The 27,625-nt window shown below is 43.3% G+C and overlaps 1 protein-coding gene and 1 pseudogene across 1 annotated transcript; one reads left to right on the top strand and one right to left on the bottom strand.

The window, feature by feature from the left end:
• Positions 1–2,415: 2,415 nt before the first annotated feature.
• On the bottom strand, positions 2,416–27,625 carry LOC113842275 (Golgi phosphoprotein 3). Its single transcript, XM_038169431.2, has 3 exons — positions 25,584–27,625; positions 13,640–13,754; positions 2,416–3,433 (listed from the first exon to the last, which is right to left on the bottom strand). Exons 1-3 carry the CDS (start codon positions 25,812–25,814, stop codon positions 3,009–3,011), a joined length of 771 nt encoding a protein of 256 aa, XP_038025359.1. The 5' UTR covers positions 25,815–27,625; the 3' UTR covers positions 2,416–3,008.
• On the top strand, positions 16,020–19,445 carry LOC140000556 (very low-density lipoprotein receptor pseudogene; annotated as a pseudogene).

The raw sequence follows: 27,625 nt of genomic DNA, 5'->3' as shown, positions 1-27,625 counted from the left end.
TAACTTATGAGTATTTTTCCTAAGGTCTTCACCAGTTTGGGAAATGGAACTTTTCTGTTTTCCATTAAAGTGTGAGTTCTATCTAAACTGAGCTTCAGGCACTTCAGGTAGTCAAAAGCCTGTTTGCATCCTAGTTTCCCTGTATTGTGTCCATCTATCTTTCTAAATGGAAAGGGGTTTCCAGGTTCAGAGAAGTAAACATTTTTTGAAAATAACTCCTCTATTCTGTGGTTATGCTTAATTTATACAACAGTTTAATTACTCAGGGAATTAGGTGCTGCCAAGTGCTTTATAAGTGTCAAATATAAAAGCATGACTTCAGGTAGTCTTGCATAGGAGGGGAGGATCTTTGGATGGGGAATAAACATGGTGAGAACTACTGCCCATGTTCATCTCAAGACAAGACAAGACAGGACAAGAGCTAGAGTTTGCTCCCATTGCATTTTTTTTTTATTTTTTCTCCTTCCTACAAAGCAGCAACACAAAGCCTGTGAAAAGCTGAAGATAAGAAATGCCTTCTGACTCAGGAGGAGGAGAAGCTTCTGTAGAAACAGAAGAAAAGCTGGCTTTTAAGAAAGTGGAAAGGATAGGGAAAGAAATGCTGATTAGTAGGATTTTTCCCCCACTACCTCTCCAAGCTGTTTGCTGTTTCTACTTTTTATTTTTTTCCTCTCAAACCTTTTGTCACCTGGTCTTCTCGCTCTGCTCCGCTCTCTTTCTTGGTGACTTCCTCTTTTGTGCTCAGAAACAATCTGTACTAACTTTGAACCTCATATGTTTCTACTCTTGCCTTTTTATTACTAAGCTTTTCATTGCCTTCAGTTTTAGAGTCAATTTGAGCTTAAATCTATTGCCTTGTCTTCAGAGTTGCTTTCACCTCTTCTCTGATTTCCTACTGATGCTTCAAGGAACCTCCCCTTCTTCAACAAATATCTTTGTCTACACTAGCTGCCTTGGTGGTTGAACTAAAGCAGCTGGCTTTCTGATCCAGCTTACATGATGTGATTTGATAAGATGAACAGAAGCTGATGCTAATTTACACTGAAACTTCTCTTTGCTTGCTTCCAAAGCAAGCTATTGTCCATGCAGCAGGGAGGACTTAGAGCTGAGTATCATGACTTTTACCAGAGTTCTCTAATGTAAGAAGATCTTGTTCCTGAGTCAGTGCTCTAAAGACTTGCTATCTCCTTACTCAAGCTTTTCGTGTAGTAAGGTCATATACAAGATTAATTCTTCATTTTGGGCTATCTGCTTGTTGAAAAGGGGGTAAGTTTGTGTTGCAGCGCTAAAAAGCATCTTTTCTAGTGGGGCATTTATTTTTACGGAAGTTGTAGACAAATTATTTTGAAGGCTGATTCACTTCTATAAAGCAATAAGTAGGTGTGGTGGTTTTACTCGGGTGGGCAGCCGAGTTCCACCACGGCCACTCTCTCACCCCCCCCTCCTCAAAGGGGAAGGGAGAGAAAATACGATGAAAAGGGCTCAAGGGTTGAGATAAGGACAGGGAGATCACTCAACAATTATTGTGACGGGCGAAACAGACTCAGAGTAGGGAGACAGTAAGATTTATTGCCTATTACTAACAAGCTAGAGAAGTGAGAAACAAAGGAATGAAACCAAAAATGCCTTCCCCCATCTGCCCACTTCCACCTCCTCCCCCCGAGTGGTGCAGGGGAATGGGGGTTGCAGTCAGTCTGTAGCGCTTCGTCTCTGCCACTCCTCGGTCACTCTTGTCCCCTGCTCCAGTGTGGGGTTCCTCCCACGGGATGCAGTCCTTCCTAAACTAATCCTGTGTGGGCTTCCAACAGGCAGCAGCTCTTCCAGAACTGCTCCAGATATGGGTCCATACCATGGGGTCCATCCATCAGGAGCATACTGCTCCAACCTGGGTCCCCCACGGGCAGCAGCTCCTGACAGGTCACCTGCTCCTGTGTGGGCTCCTCTCCACGGGCTACAAGTCTGTCCTGGAATCTGCTCTGGCGGGGGTCCTCCACAGGCCGCAACCTCCTTCAGGGCAGGTCCACCTGCTCCACCATGATCTCCTCCATGGGCTGCAGCATGGAATCCTGCTCCACCATGGTACTCCATGGGCTGCAGGGGGACATCCTGCTTCACCATGGTCCTCACCACATGCCGCAGGGGACTTCTGCTCCAGAGCCTGGAGCACCTCCTCCCCCTCCTTCTTCACTGAACTTGGAGCCTGCAAGGCTGTTCCTCACTCCTCTCTATCTCCCAGCTGCTGTTCCCCCGCAGATTATTTTTTTCCCTGTTTTAAATATGCTCTCACAGAGGCACAAAAGATATTGCTTATTAGCCTGGTTCTAGCCAGCGGCGGGGCCCTTATCTAACATGGGGCAGCTTCTGGATTCTTAAGCAAAATCTGTACGTACAACAAATTACTTTATATATTACAGAGGTTCATGTTTGTAAATTTTATGGGGTTTTACAGGAACTATTGACAAAGCTGTTAAATGGAATTTCTGCTTTTAAAGTAATTTTGTCAGACATAATTGAAACAACATTTGTGTATAAAATGCCCTGACAGACACTTCGACATGGACCTTTGGTGATTTTTTAAAAAGGCCCTTTTTGATCTGTTATGAATTGTACTGCAGAAATATTGATGCATGCACACATCTGTGTCAGCTGAGACTAGTGATCCAATTGCATGCACGTTTCCTCGAGGTGCTTTCCATGTTAAACCACTTCAATAACAATAAGATGAAAAACAGAGTAACAAATATTTCAGATAACTCAAATTTAAAAGGAAATGGAAAGCCAATATGGCAGTAAAACCTTTTTCTGTTGTTTTAAATAGGAAGGTCTCTTGTACCAACAGAATCCTGTATACAGATGCACAGAGAAAGAGGGAATACACCACTTATAATTCCATTAAACAAGAGCCAATTCATGTGAGAAGGTACAAATTACAGAAAACATGAATAGCCAATAGAAGAGAAACAATTGGTTTACATGAAAGAAAAGAGAACACTGCAGTCTGATTGCAGTTATTTTGTGAAAGCTGCTACAACAGCCCACAGAACCTCATTCGTGTTGGCTTTCATACATTCAACCTCAGGGTCTAAATCCAGAAGCTGCCGCATTCTCTTTGTCGCTAAATCATACTGCTCATCCAAAAGGGGGGCAAAAGCGTTCTCCAGAACATCTGAAGCATGGGCTAAATAAACGAGTGCCAACAAGCGCTTGTCCATGCGGTGGGGGTCATTCACCCATTTGTCAAGAACTGCTTCTTGAACCTTCTTGATGAGGCGCTGTTTGATATTGTTGTTGGTGAGAGGGTGCGTAGTCATGTCAAAAAGAAGGAAGTTCTGTTTCTCTGTTGTCAGTACACCTTTTTCCACTAGATTTTTAGCTAACCGTTCACGGACATTTCGTAACTGGTAGTGCAACTTTAATGGGTTCCATGTTTCACCTAAAAAAAAAAGCAAACAAAAAAGCCAACAGTCAGGCAAAATCTAAGCTGTACTACTACAGCAATTTTTTCCTCTCCCGTGGTGCAGAATGAGCTGTCAAATTCATATAGCTGACTATTACAGTAAGTTAGCGCGCTCATGTCACCATTTCTCTGATCTCTGACCCATCTAGATACATGCGTAGAGACTGAGACCACGTGAGCATCTCTGAGGAGTTTCACTGTGCATTTAAAGTTGGGATGAAACACTAGCTAAGCCATGTCTTGAGCAAAGATATGACAAACAAGCACTTCTGTACTGAAGAAAAATTAGCCATGAAGACTTTTTTTTTTTTTTTTAAACAGTAACCATAAAAATGAAAATTAAAAAAGTTTTAAAAAGCATCTCCTCCAGCCTTGTCTGCTCAGTCTTTGTCAATTCAGGGACTGGAAAAATCACAGAATCATCTAGGTTGGAAGAGACCTCCAAGATCACCTAGTCCAACCTCTGACCTAACACTAACCAGTCCTCCACCAAACCATATCAAAGTCTAAACGTCTTTTTAAGACCTCCAGGGATGGTGCCTCAACCACTTCCCTGGGCAGCCTATTCCAATGCCTAACAACCCTTTCAGTAAAGAAGTTCTTACTAATATCCGACCTAAACCTCCCCTGGAGCAACTTTAGCCCATTCCCCCTCATCCTTTCGCCAGGCACGTGGGAGAATAGACCAATCCCCCCACCTTGCTACAGCCTCCTTTAAGGTACCTGTAGAGTGCGATAAGGTTGCCCCTGAGCCTCCTCTTCTCCAGGCTGAACAATCCCAGCTCCCTCAGCCGCTCCTTGTAAGACTTATAAGCATCATTGCTATTCTTTCTGTCACAAAGGCAAGCTAATGCACACCTATCCCATATGCTCTCCTCATTTCTCTTATTGTGGTGGTTTTACTGTGCTGGGCAGCTAAACCCCACAACCGCTCTCTCACTCCCCCTCCTTTAGATGAGGAGGGGGAGAAGTAAAGCAAAGAACAACTCACGGGTTGAGATAAGGATAATTTAATTAAAGGGAAATAATAATAATAATTAAATAAAGATTATTATGAACTAAACAATTTAACTAAAGGGAAATAAAAAGGGAAAGGGGAAAAGGGAGGGGGAAAGGGAAAAATAAAAAGAAGGGAGGAAAACAAACAAATAAAATAAATGAAGGCTATGTGGAAGTGCAGAGGAAAGAAATTACTCTCTACTTCCCACAAATGAGCGATGATTGACCACGTCCTTGAAGCAGGGCCTCAACGCACGTAGCCGGTGTTCGGGAGGAGGACCGACGTTTTCCCAACGAGAGCCCACCCCTCCCCTCTTCTTCCTGTTTCCACCTTTTATTGCTGAGTGTGACATCACATAGTATGGAATATCCCTTTGATTGGTTTAGGTCAGCTGCCCTAGTGATGTTTCTCTCCTCACTTTTTGCCCACCCCCTAGGAGGGTTAGAGAGAGGCCCGGTGCTGTGCCACTGCTGCTCAGCAGTGGACACAACACTGGTGTGATAACACTGCTGTTCCAGCTACAAGTTCAGAGTACAGCAATGTATGGGCTGCTACCGGGAAAGTTAACATTCCAGCCAGACCCAGTACACTTATTTCTTCAGTTTTATGCTCTTCTTTCCACTTCTGCTCCCTCCAAGGTGAAACAGACATGCACCATGTGAGTGTGGGTGGATGGATGTACAGAAGAGCACTCGTGTTGAGAAGGGCTTTGATGTTTCTATGAAAACTATTTCTAATGCTTTGTTATGGCAGGACAAATGGGCACTTCAGAGCACATGTATGCACTTAAAGGAATTTTAAAAGCACAAAATAATACACCAGCAGCTACTGATAAAGCTGAAGTTGTCAAGCACTGAGAAATCCTTCTTTGATTAGACGTTTACTTCAGCTAAAGTTTTTAGGTCCAGCTTACCTCAGTATTTACTTTAAATATTAAAATCTCCTCCTGATATTAAACAGCCTATACGCTTTAAGAGGCAAGGGAAGAAACAGCATTAAGTATTTCTTATGTAGAAGTGTTTTTTCCATAAACAATATAACAACTTCTATAGCAACTTGTATCTTAGAAAGCTTTTTTTTTTTAAAAAAAATCTTTGGTTATCTTTTAATAATACTACTTAAACCAAAAACAAAACAAAACAAACAAACAAAAAAAACCCCACAGATTAATTTAAGGTTTCACTCATTGCAATGGAAGGTGGCAAACTGCATCTAAGTAACAGCCAGGTTAAGTACACAAATGAGGTAACACCAACTGCATAGTGAAAGGTAAAGAATCTACCTAGGCCTGAACTATGTAAGTCCCTATAGGTCCTACACCTCATTGAGGTGTGATTTCCCAGCTTGGCCACAAATGAAACTATCATATGCCAGCCACCACCTCCCCCAGAAAAGGCGGTCTCCTTATAGTGTTTCACATAGTAGAGGTTATTTCCTAGATGCTTCTAAATTTGTCAGGTGAATGCATCTATATGATAATAAAAATCAGTACTGTGGTGACACCTTGTGACCAATCTCCACCGTTACACAGATGTAACATTTATTTCATCTGCAGGAAGACCTGACATTTTGATCCAAACTTCTATATTCCCTATGCTTGCTTCCCTTAGAGGTGATCTTATAAACAAGAACAGCCTGGAAAATATAGCCTCAAATGTCCATACAAATATTTCTGTGATGGCTTTGAACTTGTATGTACTGGACCTTTAAGCAGTATTCTTTGCGTCTCTGATAATTATGGCTGGAATAGCTATTTTCCAGGATCCACCCCTAAAGTAAAATTCTAAAAGAATTTACAGAAAGAAAAAAAAAAAAATCTTCACAGGGCAGTTCTCTTAACCATGGGAAATGCAAAGAACCCTAATGCCATCAAAGAACTAGTAATTAAATACCCATGGGCAATTAAAAAGGATTGATCCAAGTCTCAGTCACAGCACCAATGATGATAATCTTCCCAGAGAAAGCTTAGCAGGCTCGTGCCTCAAGGAAATCTACATTGTTCATTCATTAGTTGACCTTTTTTGAATCAGTACTAACTTTATGAGCTCTTTCCTGGGAGACAAAGCCAGAGCAAGTTATGTATTTGGCTGGAGGAAAAGAATTGCTTTTGCAATCTGTGAAAGTGGAGTAGAGCTGAGCAAGAACAGACTAGCCTGCAGGGATGTGCAGCAGCAATGTCCCCTAAGCTAATTATAATAATCTATTTTTTTAGAAGTAGTAATGAATATGTATTAGTCTAGGTGCATAAAAATCAGCTGCTTGATGTAACTGGTGTGCGTCCTGGTGGAGCGGAGACTCCCGGTGCACCCAGCGCTGTTTGCTTACCTCTATTCCTTTATATTCTTTTAATAAATCCTATTTTTTTATTTAATCCTAATTTGAATCCTGAGCCATTTATAACTATTTGGGGGCTCGTCCGGGATGGCTATAGTTCCTGAATTCTGATTTAATCTAGGAGAGGCGCCCCACCATTTGGTGGCTCCTGTTTGAGTCAGATCGGGACTAATGCCATCCTGAACCTGAATAAAGGTAAGCAAAGAATTTTATTTTTTTGAGCTCCCTTGCCGGCTGTTTTTTGCCCATAATTCTGCGCGCAAAGATCCGGACGAAGACGACAGGGTCGTTTGGATACCATTCGGTTGGATTCCGGTGTCTGGGATCAAACCGGATGAAGACGACAGTCGTTTGGATACCGTCTGGTTCGATCCCAGACGAAGACAGCAGAGACGCTTGTGGATACCGTCCGATTGGATTCTGGACGAAGACGACTGATTCGTAAGATACCGTCCGGTTGGGTAAAGGTGCGGTTGCCAGTTTTTGTGTGTGAGAGTGTAACTAAGACTCCTAAAGTCAGCGTGGAGGTCTTTTTGTTTTCTCACTGGTTCTAATCTCCTGTCGGGGGGGCTGGGCCGGTGAAGAGAGGGATACGTGGGTGGGTGATAGGTCCTAAACCCCCTGCAAGACACTCTCACTAGGGGCAACCAAGGGCTGTGGGAATTGCCACAAGTAAAATTCCCGGATGGGTCAGATAAAATCAAAGACCAAGGACCAGAAAGGGAGCAAATTGCCAGATATATGACCAAAAAGTCCATTATGAATAATGATTAGAAATTGGAACAATAGGGGCCCCAGAAAATTAAAGAGTAAATTGAAAATGATCCAGTATTATATGATAGAATGACCAAAAGAACCCTTAAGACCCCATGTATTTTGATCCACGGAGGACGGGGTCAGGCTTTGAACATTAATAGTAGAATACCCGTGGATCCAGAAAAGAGCAAGCTGAAACATTGGAATTAGAAATTAGAGAGCAATTGATTAAGAATGAATATGTGCTACATTTGTGCCTGTGCTGCACTTATACCTCCAGATAACAAGAGCCTCTCGGACCCCGAGAACCAGATCAAAAACAACCTCATGGTTCAGACTTTAACCAAGGGGTCTAAAATAAGGAGGACTGTTCATAAAGGGACAGGTTATGTATATGTATAGGAATGTTTATGTATATGTAACTCTTTACTAAAGCAATTTGCCACATTAGGCGTGCACGACTTTGGTGGGACTACCCGCCCCGTGCTGCACGGAACTGAGTAAACATACCTACTTTACAATCCTACTGATTGTGGAGTCAGCTTTCTGTGAGGCATTTTGGTGAGCCAGGCAGGAGGCACTCTGCTCGGCTGCGGGATCGGCTGCAGCGTGGACGCCCCTAGGTACACCCTGAGTGTTTTTGCTCGGAGGGGACTCCACTCTCAGCTGCTCACCGCAGGAGCAAAGATCTCCTGAAACTGCAGACAAACGGTATGTTTTCCGCTGCTGGAGGGATACTAACTGGAGTGTTAATAATTGTATGTGTCTTTATGTATGCATTTTGTGTTGAAAGTATTTGTGTAAATGTAAGGGTTTGAAACAAAGTGTTACAAGTCACTTCACGAAGAACACAGTCAGAGACAATACTTATTTGGTTGGTTATCATTGTAAATTATATTCCTGTGGTATGAATGAGATGTGCTGGAGGCCTCCGTGTGCGATTGTGCTGTGTGAGTGAGACGCAGCGTTGCTGCAAAGCGAGTGCAGAGTTCCGATCCGTGGTTCTGTACTCTTTGCAAGGGGAGTGGGCAGAGACGAACGAAGTGCTTTACAGACTGAAAAGAAGTGCTGTTTTATCCAAGTTTTGAGTGGTGGTGCCTAATATATGGGCCCGGTGTATCTTGTGTATCCTATTTTTGCTCTTAAATGTTTTGACTGTGACAAGAAAAAGGCAGGTGCATGATATGACATGCTTCTTGCAACATATGAAGCCCGCACAGGCCGAGACCTGGACTCGCTGAGACCTGAACAGGCCGAGAGACCGGAGCGGCGCCGAGAGACTGGAGCGGCGCTGGGAGACCCGAGACACTACGGCACTACGGAGGGACTACCGCTGGACGGAGGGAGCCCTGAGAGACGCTGCAGAGCCACGGACGGCTCTGAGAGACACAGAATAGACCTGACAGAAGCTGCAAAACGCGGGGAAATTAAAGTAATTGCGGTGCGACGTGGGACATCCGAGATCGAGTTGCTACGGGAGACCAGAGGCGTCAGTGGACACCGGTAGCTGATCCTCACCGTGAGGCGAGTTGGCACAGAGCAGAGAGACGGACATCAGGACCCTGCAGCCTGTCTGACATAACCATGGAGGCAGCGGCAGCTGTGCTGAGCGGTGCTGCTTCACTGTAGCATTCTTTTTATAAAAGGTTTATCTTGCAATGCAAAAAAGACTATTAGTCCCCAGATCGGTGTTATAACTATTACTAATGACGACTTAGCTCTATTGCAGGGCAGGAGTGCAGAGACGCAGATTACACTGCCAAATGCCCACCGGCAGGCTCTTTCACAAACCGCTTCTAAGGTTGCAGCTGGCACTGCCTGCAGCCGTATAGCAGACGTTACACTCTCTTTCCTAATTAGTAATCATGTGTCTTATCCATTTGTGGTGAATGGCCAGTGACAAAAAGAAAAGGGGGGAGACAAAGACAGAAACGGTACAAGGAGGATGCCACTGACACTAACAGCATGGGTAATAGGAGTAGTATAAGTGACACAGGTGACGGTGCGGGGCGCTCTGCCTGCTGCTCGCCTTCGCCTGACTGTGCACTGCTGCCAACGGTGCTAGAGTAAAATGTGAAGACTGCTCAGATGGCAGTGATGAGAGTGCTTGTGTGAAGAAGATGTGTACTGAATCTGACTTTGTGTGCATAGATATCAATAAAGTGTGTAACCAGCAGAGAGACTGCAAGGACTGGGGTGATGAGCCCCTGAAGGAATGCAACATAAATGAATGTGATTGTCCAGCTGGGAAACTGTGGAGATAGTGATGAATGCCAAAACCCTGGTATCTGTAGTCAAATCTGTATCAACCTGAAAGGCTATCAGATGAATCCTGCTACAGGAACCTGGAAAGGGCCATACGGCAAAGCAAATTACATAACTGTTGCTTTACTTGTCAGAAGATAAAAAAGAAAGTGTTTCAACAAGCAGCCACGGGAGGGAAGAATCACTGAACCCTCGATATGAGGGACTGTACCTTGTTTTACTGGCTACTGAAACAGCTGTGAGAACCGCAGAAAGGGACCCATGCATCCAGAATAAAAGGACCAGTAACTACTGAAACTTGGAGGGTTGAGTCCACTCCTGGGAAACTGAAACTCAAGCTAAGGAAGAACTAATATTCTGGAAACGAGGCTCTGCATGAATTAAGGATGCCAAATAAAGGGGACAAGCTTGAAGTGAGGAAAGGGAGAAGGCAAGACCAGGGCAGGACCCTCCACTGCGGTGTGTATGGTCTACCGAGGGAGGCAACCCCTATGGGTATTGACTGCCGAGTGAGAGGGCCTCGACCGGACTTCTCCCACACTAAGGTCAGGTTGTCCTGAGAAAATAACATAAGAACCTTTTTTTTAACCTATATAAAATTGTGATTCGTTTTCCAGGAGCTGGATCACCCTGACAGGCCGAACGGTAACACAAACCTGAATCAACCCTGAAGGTGTTTGCCTATTATGATCCAGATACGTGGGCAGAAGACAGATCCTGGGACTATAGGACCCCAGTATATATACTTAATAGAATAATTAGGTTATTAGCTGTAATAGAAATAGTTATAAATGATGAGAACTGCTTTGTATCAAAATTGCCTAGCTTTGGATTATTTACTAGCACAAGAAGGAGAAGTCTGTGGAAAATTTAGCTTTAGTAATTGCTGTTTAAAGATTGATAAAAAGGGTGTTTCTTCCTAGTAGCTGATAGAATGTTATGTTCTGGTTTAGGATGAGAAGAATGTTAATAATATGCTGATGTTTTAATTGTTTTTAATTGTTACAGAGCAGTGCTTACACCAAGCCAAGGACCAAGCCAAATTCAGCTTCTCACTGTCCTGCCAGCAGGCAGGCTGGGAGGAGGGCCGGACTGCTCGGGGTTAGGTTGGGCATCAGACAGCAGGTGGTGAGCAATTGCATTGTGCAATACTTGTTTCATATACATTATTACTAGTAGTAATATTATCATCATTATAATTGTTATTATTGTTATTATTATTATTATTTTCTTGTTTTTATCTCAACTCACAGGCTTCACTTTCCCATTTCTCTCTCCCATCCCAGAGAAGGAGAGGGGGGAAGTGAGCGAGCAAACACAAACCTGGAAGGATATGGAATGGGATTTATTTTCATGGCTGCCTGGTGGACCATGGGTTAAAAGAGTGTTATTTTTATTGTTATGTGGTGTAAAGATGTTATTGTTTATACCTTGTATGATACCTTGTCTTACATTATTAATACACCGGGTGATAAATAGTACATTTATAATAACTTCATTAAAAAAAGGAAGGGGATATGTCAATTATGATGCTTAAGAATTGGACCCTCCAAGAACAGACTGATGAAATCCATTTAACAACAGAAGAGACACGAATTGTTGATATTAAAAAGAAGATAAGGGATTGTGAGGAATGTGTTAACAATTCGTGTCCATAAAGAACAATTCTGTTTGAATCCTGTATGCCTCTGGGCCCTGCACTGGCAATTTAATTCTTGAACCACAGATGCAGTGTGTCCCAGTCTCCCCCTCATTCTAGTCAATCTATCACGTCTTCAGAAAACACTCCCTAAATTTATGAACCTGTTTGTTTTTGTTATTCCGGACTTCTATTTCTAACAGTTACAGCCTTTTTTCCTGTCTTCTTTGAGATTAACTTAACACTGCTATAGATGTGTCTGTGAATGGCTGGGGAAGAATGTTTTAATTACTCGTGAAGCATCAAATAAGAAAGCTGTTTGTGTTTGATGTCTGGGAGTTTCAGAACAACTGATAACAACTAGTGACTGTTATGGGATACTATGAGGATCCTTGGTATCTGGCCAGGGGGGCCAAGAGATTAAGAGGAAGAAAAAAGAAGCTGAAGGACGGTTGGGAAACAAGACCTGCAGAGAGTGTACAGAGAGTGTTCCATAAACTTGGAATAGTGCCGAGTGAGTACAAAGGTGAGAGGAAGACTACGAGCCTTCAGCATGAAAGACCCCTAGAGACCCCCAGAGGAGACTGATGCGCATGCTCCAGTAGGAGGAACTGGACCCCGGAAGCTAATTATAATAATCTATTTTTTTAGAAGTAGTAATGAATATGTATTAGTCTAGGTGCATAAAAATCAGCTGCTTGATGTAACTGGTGTGCGTCCTGGTGGAGCGGAGACTCCCGGTGCACCCAGCGCTGTTTGCTTACCTCTATTCCTTTATATTCTTTTAATAAATCCTATTTTTTTATTTAATCCTAATTTGAATCCTGAGCCATTTATAACACCCCCTACTGACAAGAAATGTTTCGTTCTCTCTCCGACAAACACTCATGGAACAAGAAGGAAGGAATGGCAAGGACACAGTATGAACTGTGCAAGAAAATATTAAAGTACAAGGAAGGCTATTTCAGGTGGTACAGGACAAATGGGAAGAACATAATGAAAACAAGAAGGCAGAGAAAGCTGGAGAGGTTTTACTCACTTCTGAAACTTGTTTATCACAGAATCACAGAATCACAGAATTTCTAGGTTGGAAGAGACCTCAAGATCATCGAGTCCAACCTCACAGCTAACAGTCCCCACTAAACCATATCCCTAAGCTCTACATCTAAACGTCTTTTAAAGACTTCCAGGGATGGTGACTCCATCACTTCCCTGGGCAGCCTGTTCCAATGTCTAACAACACTTTCGGTAAAGAAGTTCTTCCTAACATCTAACCTAAAACTCCCCTGGCGCAACTTTAGCCCATTCCCCTTATTACAAGTAACAAATATATTTAGATGAACAACTTCAAGTCTCGTTGCCCCCTACCTCCCAAAGTTATGTTACTGACAAAATAGTGATTCTCTCCGCACTACTGCTCATGCACCTGAAGTACAGCTCTGATCTACTCCAGGGAAGCTGCATTTTGTGTTTTGTAAAAACAGCCAAGCCTTGGTGATACATTTTGGCTACAGAAAAAATAATGCTTTTGGCCACTGATCTCTTCAGTTTAATTTATGTAGTTTAATTTATTTCAGTTTACTTTCCTTTACAGAAAAAGCTGCGCACAAAGTGCTCATCTTGAAGCCTTTGTTTTGAACAACTAGAAATACATATATATTCAACATATATTCTAATGTTGTTACATTTCTCTAGTTAACGGAAAAACAGAATTCCTCTCTATTGTTTCTTTATGATTGATGGCTGAATTTTCACCCTCAATTTTTACATAGGAACAGTGAGCTCTTTATCTTCTTTCCTCATCAAAAAGCTCTGAATACTGAATCCATGTGATTATACTCTAAACTTCTACTACCCCTCATTTCCAGTTACAGAGGAAGGCAGTTATACGTCTTAAGGGCACAGTCCTGATTCACTTCAGATTCAGCAGAAGACATCTCTTCCATAGAGTTGATATGTTCTGACACTTCAATCTAGATCCTTTCAGTACCAACTTAAGTCAAAAGAAACAGTTACTTATGTTTGATTAAAGACTACAATCAGCAAGAGACTGCTCTAGAGGACAGACTAATTACATTTTTGCATAATTTCTTCTCCAAAGTCTTGCAGTGTAATCTCTAGCGATGCCATATTGAGTGGCATCACTAGAGATTACAAAAAAAGCAAATATGTTATGTCCAAGGCTTACCACTAAGCAGTTCAATCCAATTTTGTACTGTTTCAGGAGGTTGGGTCTCCTTTATGTGTTTCAGAGCTTCATCAAGCAGAACATCCCCTGTAGAAGTATCTGACTTGCAAATCACCTATGACAGAACGAAACACAGCATTTTCACTTAGTTCATATACCATAAACATCCAACAATAAAAAACAGGAAAATTAACTAAACTTATAGCATTCATACATGCTTAATAACTCTTTGTTTATATATACATATTTTTAAGGAAGATAATCCACTGACCTGACTAGGTCCTTCATTTCTTCCTCAAAACAAAGTACACTACAGCGTTAAACTGATCTCTGATGGCACTCTATTTTACTGCTTCAAATCAATTTATTAAAAATACTTCAGTTAAACAATTAGGCCACATGAAACTGAGAAATCAGTTAGGAACTGAAAAAAAACAGGAAAACTGGTTTTCTTCCATAGATCAATGTCAATACACCATCTGTAAGTTTTTCAGCTCTGAAAAACATGCTGACCAGCAATATTACGTTCCATTCACTAACAGTTCATATATATTAAGCAAAATCTGTACGTACAATAAATGACATTATATATTACAGGGGTTTATGTTTCCATTTAATAAATTCTAAAATGATTTATTTGACTTATTTCCCCAAGAGAGCACAGGAGAAAGAAAATCATTCACAGGAATGTAATAAAACTTAAGAACTTAAGTAACTGCTTGTTTACCAGTACAAGCAGTTATATAAACCATGTACAAATACCTTTTTTTTTTTTTTTTTTTCTTCCTCTTGGTTAGAAAGACAACACAGAATCACAGAACTGTCTAGGTTGGAAGAGACCTCCAAGATCACCTAGTCCAACCTCTGACCTAACACTAACCAGTCCTCCACTAAATGATATCCAACCTAAACCTCCCCTGGAGCAATTTTAGCCCATCCCCCCTCGTCCTATCACCAGGCACATGGGAGAATAGACCAATCCCCACCTCGCTACAGCCTCCTTTAAGGTACCTGTAGAGAGCGATAAGGTCTCCCCTGAGCCTCCTTTTCTCCAGGCTGAACAAGCCCAACTCCATCAGCTGCTCCACATAAGACTTGTTCTCCAGACCCCTCACCAGCTTCATCGCCCTTCTCTGGACTTGCTCGAGCACCTCGATGTCCTTCTTGTAGCAAGGGGCCCAAAACTGAACACAGTACTCGAGGTGCGGCCTCACCAGAGCCAAGTATAGGGGGACAATCACTTCCCTAGACCTGCTGGCCACACTGCTTCTTATCCAAGCCAGGATGCTGTTGGCCTTCTTGGCCACCTGAGCACACTGCTGGCTCATATTCAGCCGACTATCAACCATCACTCCGTGGTCCTTCTCTGCCTGGCAGCTCTCCAACCACTCATCTCCCAGCCTGTAGCTCTGCTTGGGGTTATTGCGCCCCAGGTGCAGGACCCGGCACTTGGCCTTGGTACATTGACACGCACACCTAACTTGGTGTCATCTGCAAACTTATTGAGGGTGCACTCGATCCCCTCATCCAGATAATCAATAAAGATATTAAAGAGGACTGGCCCCAGTACTGAGCCCTGGGGGACGCCACTAGTGACCGGCCTCCAACTGGATTTGACTCCATTCACCATGACTCTTTGGCCCGGCTATGCAGCCAGTTTCTAACCCAACAAAGCATACGCCAGTCAAAGCCACGAGCAGCCAGTTTCTTGAGGAGAATGCTGTGGGAAACGGTGTCAAAAGTCTTGCTGAAGTCAAGGTAGACCACATCCACAGCCTTTCCCTCGTCCACTAATTATTCGGCGGTCTATAACAGACCCCCACCAGGATGCTTGGCTTGTTGACAATAGCACCAAGCTAAAAACTTATGGATTTAATTAGCCCAAGTCAGTGTAGTTTAATTGTAAAAAGGACACAGACCCAAAAAGAAAACACTGTTTCTTTAGGAAAAGTATAATTACTACAGCACCAAAGCTGCTTATGAAAATAATGATTAAACTTATCAAACAACTTGAATTGCCAGTTTATCTTTTTACCTGATGCCTATAAAGTGCTAACAGGAAACAAAGAAAAAAACTTAACTGTTGAGGGATTTCTTGAAACAGCAAAAATCCCATGGCTTGCTGTAGCTGAGCAAACCAAGCTACCAGGGCAACTATGAGAAGTTCCCATGACAGTGTTCCCACATCGCTCAATTGAGGAATTCAGAAAAATATTGTTACCAGTAGCTGGCTTCAAGGACAAGGTCTATGTGACTGCTAATCACAAGGGGTTGTTTTCTGGCAGGTGGGGTTGTTTTCTTGCAGTTGTTTGTCTGAGTGCTTTTGACCAATAATCTTGTGTGAGACACTGTCCACCCCTGTTAAGTTCTCTATAAAAGTTAGGCTATTCGGGCAATAAAATAGAGCATGATCTGACTCTACTGGTGTCTGTCGTGCTTTCGGCCGTGCTTCCTGCAACATACGGCGCCCGGACAGGCTGAGACCCGAACAGGCTGAGGCCGGGACATCGGAGCGGCTCCGGGACATCGGGACACAGGAGCGGCGCCGGGAGACCCGAGGCACACGGCAAGCCGACCACCGCACGGAGAGAGCACTGAGTGACGCTGCAGGGCTACGGCCAACTCCGAGAGACAAGGACAGACCTGGCGGACGCCGGAACACCTGAGAGACGTTGAAACACTCTGCACAGCGACCTGAACAACGGAATCGCGGCGGGAATCGGGAAACGGAAAAAGGAATCGCGCAGGGACGCGGGAAACGCAATCGCGGCGGGACGCGGGAAACGGAATCGCGGAGAGACGCGGGAAACAGAGCCGCGGAAAACGCGGGACATTGAAATAATCGCGGTGCGATGCGGGACATCCGAGATCGAGTTGCTACGGGAGACCAGAGGCGTCCGTGGACTACGGCAGCCGACCCTCACCGTGTGGCGAGTCGGCACAGAGCAGAGGGGCAGACATCAGGACCCTGCAGCCTGTCTGACGGAACCACGGAGGCAGCAGCAGCAGCGGCTGTGCTGCTTCGCTCTAACATTCTCTTTATAAGAGGCTTATCTTGCAATGCAAAAAAGACTATTCGTCCCCAGATCGGTGTTATAACTGTGTTTCTGGATAAGGTTCCGTGGGGTTGCCACATTCTACGGATTACTAATGACGATTTAGCTCTATTGCGGGGCAGGAATGCAGAGACGCAGATTACACTGCCAAATGCCCACCGGCAGGCTCGTTCACAAACAGCTTCTAGGGTTGCAGCCGGCACTGCCTGCAGCCGTATAGCAGACATTACACTCTCTTTCCTAACCAGTAATCATGTGTCTCATCCATTTGTGGTGAATGGTCAGTGGCAAAAAGAAAAGGGGGAGAGTAAGGGGCGACAAAGACAGAAACGGTACAAGGAGGATGCCACTGACACTAACAGCATGGGTAATAGGAGTAGTATAAGTGACACAGGTGATGGTGCAGGGCACTCTGCCTGCTGCTCGCCCTAGCCTGACTGTGCACTGCTGCCGACAGTGCTAGAGTAAAATGTGAAGACTGCTCAGATGGCAGTGATGAGAGTGCTTGTGTGAAGAAGACGTGTGCTGAATCTGACTTTGTGTGCAACAGTGGTCAGTGTGTGCCAAATAGATGGCCGTGTGATGGGGATCCGGACTGTGAAAATGGGTCTGATGAGAGTGCTGATCTGTGTCATATGAGAACATGTCGGGTAAATGAAATCAGCTGTGGTCCTCAGTCAGTCCAGTGTATCCCAGTGTCCTGGAAATGTGATGGTGAAAAGGACTGTGACAGTGGAGAAGATGAAGAGAATTGTGGCATTGTGACTTGTAGTGCAGCAGAATTCACATGCAGTAGTGGGCAATGTATTTCCAAAAGCTTTGTCTGCAATGGTCAAGATGACTGCAGTGATGGTAGCGATGAGCTGGAGTGTGCACCTCCTACCTGTGGTGTTCATGAGTTTCAGTGCAAGAATTCTACCTGCATCCCTATCAGCTGGGTGTGTGATGATGATGCTGACTGCTCCGACCACTCGTATGAATCTTTGGATCAGTGTGGCCGCCAGCCTGCACCTCCAGTGAAGTGTTCTGCGAGTGAGGTGCAGTGCGGCTCAGGTGAATGTATCCACAAGAAGTGGCGATGTGACAGAGATCCTGATTGCAAGGATGGAAGTGATGAAATTAACTGCCCTTCTCGGACCTGCAGACCAGACCAGTTCAGATGTGTAGATGGGAGCTGTGTCCATGGGAGTAGGCAGTGCAGTGGTGTGAGAGACTGTCTGGATGGCACTGATGAAGCAAACTGTAACAATGTTATTCAGTGCTCTGGACCTGGCAAATTCAAGTGCAGAAGTGGAGAATGCATAGATATCAATAAAGTGTGTAACCAGCAGAGAGACTGCAAGGACTGGGGTGATGAGCCCCTGAAGGAATGCAACATAAATGAATGTGACTGTCCAGCTGGGTTTGATTTTGTAGACAAGAGAAACTGTGGAGATTTTGATGAATGTCAAAACCCTGGTATCTGTAGTCAAATCTGTATCAACCTGAAAGGTGGCTACAAATGTGAACGTAGCCGTGGCTATCAGATGAATCCTGCTACAGGAACTGGGAAAGGGCCATACCGGTACAAAAACACAAATAACACCTGTGATTACAATGACGCTGCTAAGCAGGGTTTAGGGGTTTATAGCATGGAGACGAGGGGTAACAACTACAGTGTTTGGAACAATTGTACAGCTTTGGCCTTGCCTCCTGATGTGCTTCTGATTTGTGGGGATGGGGCCTGGCATGGTATCCCTGCAAATGCTATCAGATGTCCATGTTACTTAGATAAACTCATTGTATTTGCTCCTAGCTTGCTACAGTTGCGTGAGATCACCAGACATAAATGGGCATTGCTTGCATCGGATTGCAATGATAATGTTGAATTGTGTGGGGTTGCAGCTAGAGCGGCATTAGCAATTTCAGTGCCTGGAGTGGCATCTGCGGCCGCACGTAACAACTTAGAAAAATTGGTATGATGGGCCAAGAGGCAAGCCTATGCCACGACAGAGATACTTGAGGAGATGTTACCAGATCAAAATAGTCTGCGACATCTGCTTTTACAGGATCAAGCTGCTATTGACATCTTGCTTTTGGCTCAAAGGAATGGGTGTGAGGACTTTAAGGGAATGTACTGTTTAAACCTTTCTGATCATAATGAGTCAATTCACAAATCCATTACTTTCCTGAAAGAGCACATGAGAAAGATTCAATATGGTATCAATCCTTTCGATCAATGGTTCACTGACTTGTTTGAAACAAGGTGTAGATGGTTGCTGGGTTTAGTCACAAGGGGATTAAGGATTTGGTTTATGGTGGTGGTAATCATCGTTGTGTGTTGTAAGTATAGCTAAAGAGTTACTTGTAAAACTGCTGTGTTGGGCTTGGTTTGCTCAAAAGAAGAAGGGGGAATTGTTGAGGGATTTCTTGAAACAGCAAAAATCCCATGGCTTGCTGTAGCTGAGCAAACCAAGCTACCAGGGCAACTATGAGAAGTTCCCATGACAGTGTTCCCACATCGCTCAATTGAGGAATTCAGAAAAATATTGTTACCAGTAGCTGGCTTCAAGGACAAGGTCTATGTGACTGCTAATCACAAGGGGTTGTTTTCTTGCAGTTGTTTGTCTGAGTGCTTTTGACCAATAATCTTGTGTGAGACACTGTCCACCCCTGTTAAGTTCTCTATAAAAGTTAGGCTATTCGGGCAATAAAATAGAGCATGATCTGACTCTACTGGTGTCTGTCGTGCTTTCGGCCGTGCTTCCTGCAACACTTAACCACATCAAAACAACTCCAGAAATAGAGAAGCAGTAGGTAGAAAGTCTTATTTTTTTAGTAAAGCTTCCCAGTAATCAGAAAGATGCTTGTTACCAGTCAGTAAAAGCTTTAAGTTTTCCATTGAAATACATCCCAAGTTTAATTCTGTAGTTCTAATAATTCTTGCTACAAATAGAAGAATGTATTCTCATAGGGTCTGTAGATAACACTGAACAGAAATGAGTTGCAGTGATAGGACAGCTTTGTAATGGCAAGGTGAACCTTAACTGGCGATGCGTCCAAGGATGAGATGAAATCAGAAAAAAATGCAAAGTATTACAGTCAGAGTGAAAAACAAGGAACAAATATGAAAGATATAATAAATGACTGCATAATCAGAATGGCAGAAAAAACATCTAGTAATTCTAGCAGTAAAATAAAAACCAAACGAATCAACAAAAGGCAAGTCTTTTGACAAAGGGAAAATTTCATTCTAAGCTGTATTAACAGGAAAGTTGTAGGAAAGATCTTAGTGAATACCTAGCAGGTTATAGCTAGAATATTATGTCCATTTTAGATAGTGTATATAAAGCATATGGGTCCCGATGGGATGCATCCACGTGTGCTAAGGAAGTTGGTAGAGGTGATTGCTGAACCGCTTTCTATCATCTTTGAAAGGTCCTGGAGAACAGGAGAGGTGCCTGAAGACTGGAGGATAGCCAGTGTCACTCCAGTCTTCAAGAAGGGCAAGAAGGAGGATCCGGGAAACTACAGGCCAGTCAGTCTCACCTCTGTCCCTGGAAAGGTGTTGGAACAGCTTGTTCTGGATGCCATCTCCAAGCAATTGGAAGAGAAGAAGGTTATGAGGAGTAGTCAGCATGGATTCACCAAGGGGAAGTCGTGCTCGACCAACCTCGTTGCCTTCTACGATGGCATCACCAGCTGGGTAGGTGAGGGGAGAGCCGTGGATGTCATCTACCTTGACTTTAACAAGGCATTTCATACTGTCTCCCATGACATCCTGCTAGCAAAGCTGAGAAAGTATGGGAGAGAGGAGTGGACAGTAAGGTGGGTTGAGAACTAGCTGACTGGCCGAGCTCAGAGGGTGGTGATCAGAGGAGCAGAGTCTGGCTGGAGGCCTGTGACTAGAGGTGTTCCCCAGGGGTCGGTGCTGGGTCCGGTCTTGTTAAACATCTTCATTGACGACCTTGATGAGGGAATAGTGTCTGCCCTCAGCAGACACAAAGCTGGGAGGAGTGGCTGACATGCCAGAAGGCTGTGGTGCCATTCAGCGAGACCTGAACAGGCTGGAGAGATGGGTAGGAAGAAACCAAATGAGGTTTAACAAGAGCAAGTGTAGAGTCCTGCACCTGGGAAGGAACAACCCAAAGTATCAGTACAGGCTGGGGGACGACCTGCTGGAGACGAGCTCTGAGGGTCCTGGTGGACAACAGGTTGACCATGAGCCAGCAGCGTGCCCTCATGGCCAAGAGGGCTAATGGGATCCTGGCGTGCATTAAAAGGAGTGTGGCCAGCAGGTCAAGGGAGGTGATCCTCCCCCTCTACTCTGCCTTGGTCAGGCCTCACCTGGAGTACTGTGTCCAGTTCTGGGCTCCCTGGTACAAGAAAGACAGGGATCTCCTGGAAAGAGTCCAGCGGAGGGCCACAAAGATGATATGGGGCCTGGAGCATCTTCCCTATGAGGAAAGGCTGAGAGACCTGGGTCTGTTCAGCCTGGAGAAGAGAAGACTGGATCTCATTAATGTGTATAAATACCTGAGGTGTGGGAGACAGAGGGATTTGGCCAACCTCTTTTCAGTGGTTTGCGGGGACAGGACAAGGAGTAATGGCCACAAGATAGAGCACAGGAAGTTCTGCACCAACATGCGAAAGAACTTCTTCACGGTGAGAGTGACAGAGCACTGGAACAGGCTGCCCAGGGAGGTTGTGGAGTCTCCTTCTCTGGAGATATTTAAGGCCCGTCTGGACACCTACCTGGGCATCCTACTCTAAGGAACCTGCTTTGGCAGGGGATTGGACCCGATGATCTTTTGAGGTCCCTTCCAACCCCTTCAGTTCTGTGATTCTGTGCTCCTGTGATTTTAGATAGTGTATATAAAGCACTAAAATTTAAAACTTTATTAAATCAGCAAGAATGAAACAGTCAGCAATGACAGGTTAAAAAGAACTAGGTTTGATCAGATATAAAAGTAAAGCATGTAAAATATTTTTGCAAAGTTGATAGCAATCAGGAGTTTAGTATTTTAGTCCAGACAATCCCTACTTGAAATTAAACACACAGAACAACACATTAACTTTATGATTTACAAGCTTGTAGTGTAACTTCACTCAAAAACTTCATTAACCACATTATAAGGATATATAATATTTTCCAGTTTTATACCAATTTTTCTGAACTTTTGGAAGTTTCTATTCTTTAATTATACATTAGTATATTTCAAGTTGGGTTTTTGGTTGCTAAATTTGGCTCTATTAATACCCACCTTTCATGTATTCCTTTAATAAATAGCCAAAAAACACCCAACAATTTTATCTTTACTTCTAAAAACTGACATTCCAGCAAAATTTTAGTTTCTTTGAAGTGTCCCATATGATTAATTTCACAGTAACCTTAGTTATAGTGGATAGTTCCAGCCTCCTGAAGCTGGTAACCTATTACTACTCACCATCTCACTAACAGATAAGATGCAAAGTCAAGTTATTGGCTTGTTTTGTTAAAAACAACCACCACCACACATACACCCCTCACTGAAGAGATGTAACCCAGACTTCAGAGCATTTTTGAAGAAAGAAAAAAAAAAAAGATTTAAAAGGTTTAGAAAACAGCTTTCCTTGCTTATTTGGGGTTAAAATATTTTTACTGCCACTACAAGGAAGTTTAAGAAGTTAGTTTGAATATAATCCATGATGACAATCTGAGCCTCAATACACAGGCACTTAGAGCAAAGACCTATAAGGAGCATAGACTCTTCCATTCAATTCAGTCAGGACTCCATAAGCTCCTGTGAAGCCACAAAACATGGAGATTTTGTCTCCAAGTTTACCATTCTCTGAAGCCAGGCAATAAAGCACTGTTTCTTATACTATGCTACAGTGAACATTCACTGTACAGATTCTTCCAATTATCCTTCCCCTGAAACAAAAGTATTTTGATTTATACTTCTCAATATTTCTTTTCCCCCTCCCTTTCTCAGCACATGGAGACAGGCAATAATGGGAGCTCAGCCACCTCTCTCCTATATTCACAGATCTGCTCTTTCTTGGACAAGGATTTATTGATCAATGTCTCTTGGTTAATTAAAGCACAAGAAGAGTAGGAAATTGAGTGGGTCGGGCATCTTGTGAATTGAATCATCACAGAAGACTAAGTATCCTCAAGGGGAATATTTTCATTTTTTTAATAGATGAGTTAAGATAGAGAAAGAAGCTAATAGCTTGGTTCTTCAGATGTGATGATCCTTAGCTCTATTAAGGAAGCCTTTCTTTATCCCAATTTTTCAGCTGTTTATCACGTAATCGCTTTGCCTGGTATCTGACTGCTAAGAACATTTCAATTATACAGAGTATTTAATTTGCATTTTCCACAATGAAGCTCTGCAATTAGGCAATGCTAAAAATGAAGCACCTCATGCATTGACTTTTTGAGTAAACTCTTTATAATTTAGTTTTAATAATAATTATGAGAAAAAAATCACTCATGCACAAATCACTCAGAATTATCAATTATAAAATACTGAAGTTAATCCACCAATGATTTGTTGAGATTTCTTTTCTTTCAAAAAACTGTAATTATTGGTTTTGCTTTCTGACATAGTAAGGAAGCCATTTTCTATCTTCAATAACCACTAGTCTTAGAAATTGCTTTATTTACATACAAACCTCGGCTTTCATTTGTTTCCAGCAGTGATACCATCAGTAGATACAACTCCAAAACAATGCAGTGATTATATACTCTCAAGCCAAATTTACAAGGATGTTGCAACATAAAAACACATCCTACTGACTTTCAGAATTTTTACTGAAGCTCATCAAGTCCGTCTGCCAGTTTCTCCATCTCATTTGTCTCCAGCATTCAAGCATGTTTATATATCTGCACTACTGACCAAAGAACTAGTTCTACCCTCCTCTTCTTCTCAGCTATTGCTTGTACCACACCTGATGACAAAACCAAGAAAATGATCCAAATAAAAATTGAACGGATCAGATACGTTAATTAGTTTTCAGACAGAGTGATTACCTGACAAGGCTGCACAAACACCAGTAAAAAATAAAGAGAGACTCCAAAAATAATAAGCTTTCTTGCAAAGACAGGACTGCTGTCTTTGCTGCTGAAGCTCCACACCTCACTGAATTGCAACCTTGTATACAACTAAACAGCTCATTCCATTCACTAATCATGGTACTTGGCCTTGTGTTTTTTTCTGTGAATTAAAGCGAGCAAAGCCTGCAAGCTTGTACCAAAGGAGGGTGGAGGTGGACACTTGGTAGAGTTCAGGCACATAAATCTACTAAACATGGGAACAAGACTGCAATTTCATATTAAACAATGCAAGACTTTACATAAAATGAGAAAAGACACATGAGAATGACTTCTAAACTGAGAGGTAGGGTAGGACAGAAGAAACATCATAGATATCAATAGTTAGGGATTTTACTTGCATGAAATTCTATAAGCAGAAATCAATCTTCATTTGAATTTTATATTGTCTTTTTCATAGAATGCTCCTGCCTGCAAAAATCTCTAGATTTTTTGTTGACCACCCCAACAAAAAGAACAAAGCATTGAATACTAGTTAGATTTAGCTTTCCTTAAAGCAGCCAAAAAAAAAAAAAAGAACACAGACAGACCCACCCCTAAAAATCACATGATAAAATTTTAAAAGAGGAACGAGAGGCAGACAAGAATTTGGTTTGTATGCTGTAGTAAAGATATGCATGGTTATTTGGTTATTTCTCCATTTTCCTTAAAAAAAAAAAAAAAAAAAAAAAGACAGTTAAAACTTCAGGTAGACAGACCTGACAAGGTTTGCATAGAAAGAAAATAGCTGTTAAAGAACATTCCTGAATGCCTAAGGAGCCAAAAGCTTTGTGAGGAAAAAAAAAATGTAGAAACTAATCAGTGCTGAATATGCTTAAATGAAGCTAAAAGAAGCAGGTGCTGTTTGCCTGAACAGAGGTTCAATTCTTTGGAGGAGAAGGAAGCTGGGAGAAGATTAGGGAATTTGGAAGTGTTCCTTTAAAAAAAAAAAAAATCAGCAAAGCATAATATTGACGGGGAAACAGGCTATGAAAGAGGATTTCCTTGTGGTGGATAGAAATATTTGACCACGTATTCAATAAACTTATTTTACAAGTATCCACTAATACTGATGAAGTAGAAATTCAAACAGTATGACTTTTCAAACAGTAGAATTCAAACTATGACTTTGCACATTTTGTACTAAGGAAAAAAAAACGACAGCAAAATCAATAAATTAAAGCTTCAAATCTTCATCCTAATTCAATAAAGAACCTTAAAACTTTGCTCATCTTAAAGGTCAGCGAGTACAATCAATTTAACACACCAGTCACGCACTTTACCTAGAGTTTTGTGTTCTCAGGGGCCTAAGGTACAAGGATGTTTCCTTCCTACGCACTGCAAAGCATACCATGCAGAGGATACTGTGTACACCAGCACTAACTGGTGGCTTGCAGGATACATCTATCTTGCTGTCAGTTAGCTGTCCATCTCAGCCCCAGCTCACATCTCACTGACACTGCAAAAGCCAGTTCCTTCGACAGATTGCAACTGGTGCTGCTGGAACCCAGCAGCAACTGCTATCACTGCACCCTGGCCACAGCCACAGCCAGATGATTGCGAAAGGCTCCCAACAGCAGCAGGAACACATCAAGAGAACAAACAGGAACTGAGAACAAGTACAGAAAATTTTACAAGACCTTTCAACTCACCACTGAAACAGTTTAGATAATAACTCTGTGCCTGTAATGTAAGTCACTACTCAGAATCTCTAACCCCATTCATAGGAAAAGAAAAAAAATGTTTTACCTTAAAACTCACTGTTACTTGTAACTACTGCATTGCAAGAACACGATGCAAAAGCAAATATGAACACATTCCTCCCACTTACCTTTCTTGTCAATAGACTTTTGCGCCTAATTCCGCAAGCCTCTAGCTGAAGACGCCCTCGCAATGCCAATTCGATTAACATGCAGCCACGCAAACCTGAGGAGATGCAATCATTCCAAAATGAAGTGTAACCCTGAGAAGATGAAAAGACAGTAAGATACTTCCACCTCCACCTGAAAACAAATAGAAGAATCATAGAACCATTAAGGTTGGAAAAGACCTCCAAGATCATCTGGTCCAACCATTCCCCCACTACCAATATCACCCACTAAGCACCATGTTCAACCTTTCCTTAAACACCCCCAGGGACGGTGACTCCACCACCTCCCTGGGCAACCCATTCCTATGCCTGACCACTCTTTCTGAGAAGAAATGCCTCCCAATTTCCAACCTAAACCTCCCCTGGGCAACTTGAGGCGATTCCCTCTAGTCCTGTCACTAGTTATCTGCGAGAAAAGGCCAACCCCCAGCTCCCAACAACCTCCTTTAAGGTACCTGTAGAGAGCAATAAGGTCTCCCCTGAGCCTCCTCTCCTCCAGACTAGACAACCCACGTTCCCTCAGCCACTCCTCATAGGACTTGAGTTCCAGGCCCTTCACCAGCTTCATGGCCCTTCTCTGGACATGCTCCAGGGCCTCAATGTCCTTCTTGTAATTAGGGGTCCAAAGCTGAACACAGTACTTGAGGTGTGGCCTCACCAGAGCAGAGTACAGGGGGACAATCACCTCCCTGGTCCTGCTGGCTACACTATTCCTGATACAAACCAGGACGCCGTTGGCCTTCTTGGCCACCTGGGCACACTGCCGGCTCATGTTCGGGCAAGCATCAGTCAGCACCCCCAGATCCTTTTGCTCCGCACAGCTTTCGAGCCACTCTGCCCCAAGCCTGTAGTGTTGCATGGTGTTGTTGTGGCCAAAGTGCAGGATCCGGCACTTAGTCATGTTCAACCTCATCCCATTAGCCTCTGCCCATCAATGCAACCTGTCCAGGTCCCTCTACAGGACCTTCCTACCCTGCAGCAGATCAACACTTCCCCCCAACTTGGTGCCATCTGCAAACTTTCTGAGGATGCACTTGATTTCCTCATCCAAGTCATCAATAAAGATATTAAAGAGGATAGGCCCCAACACTGATCCCCGGGGAACTCCACTAGTGACCTGTCACTGTTGAGGGATTTTTGAAACAGCAAAGATCCCATGGCTTGCTGCAGCTGAGCAAACCAAGCTACCAGGGCAACTATGAGAAGTTCCCATGACAGTGTTCCCACATCGCCTGATTGAGGAATTTAGAAAAATATTGTTGCTAGCAGCTGGCTTCAAGGACGGGATCTACATGACTGCTAATCACAAGGGGGTTGTTTTCTTGCAGGTGGGGTTGTTTTCTTGCAGTTGTTTGAGTGCTTTTGACCAATAATCTTGTGTGAAACACTGTCCGCCCCTGTTAAGTTTGCTATAAAAGTCAGGCTATTTGGGTAATAAAAGAGAGCATGATCTGACCATACTAGTGTCTGTCGTGTTTCAGCCGTTCTTCCTGCAACAGGTCACCAGCTGGATTTCACTCTGTTCACCACCACTCCCTGGGCCTGGCCGACCACACAGTTTTCAACCCAGCAAAGAGTGTACCTGTCCAAGCCATGGGCTGCCAGCTTCTCCAGGAGAATACTGTGGGAGACCATGTCAAAGGCCTTGCTGAAGTCTAGGTAGACTATGTCAACAGCCTTTCCCTCATCCACCAGGCGGGTCACCCCATCATAGAAGATGAGGTTGGTCAGGCAAGACTTGCTGACTGCATGAACCCATGCTGACTGGACCTGTTTCTATGGTTGTCCTGCATATGCTGCATGATTGCATTCACGATGACCTGTTCCATCACCTTTCCTGGCACCGAGGTCAGGCTGACAAGCCTGTAGTTCCCTGGGTCCTCCTAATGACCCTTCTTATAGATGGGTGTCACATTACAGAATCACAGAATCATCTAGGTTGGAAGAGACCTCCAAGATCACCTAGTCCATCCTCTGACCTAACACTAACAAGTCCTCCACTA

Source organism: Anas platyrhynchos, chromosome W (genome assembly GCF_047663525.1).
Source record: "Anas platyrhynchos isolate ZD024472 breed Pekin duck chromosome W, IASCAAS_PekinDuck_T2T, whole genome shotgun sequence".
NCBI lineage: Eukaryota > Metazoa > Chordata > Aves > Anseriformes > Anatidae > Anas > Anas platyrhynchos.
Note: the sequence above shows the minus strand (reverse complement) of the source record. Positions and strands in the feature narration are given on the sequence as shown.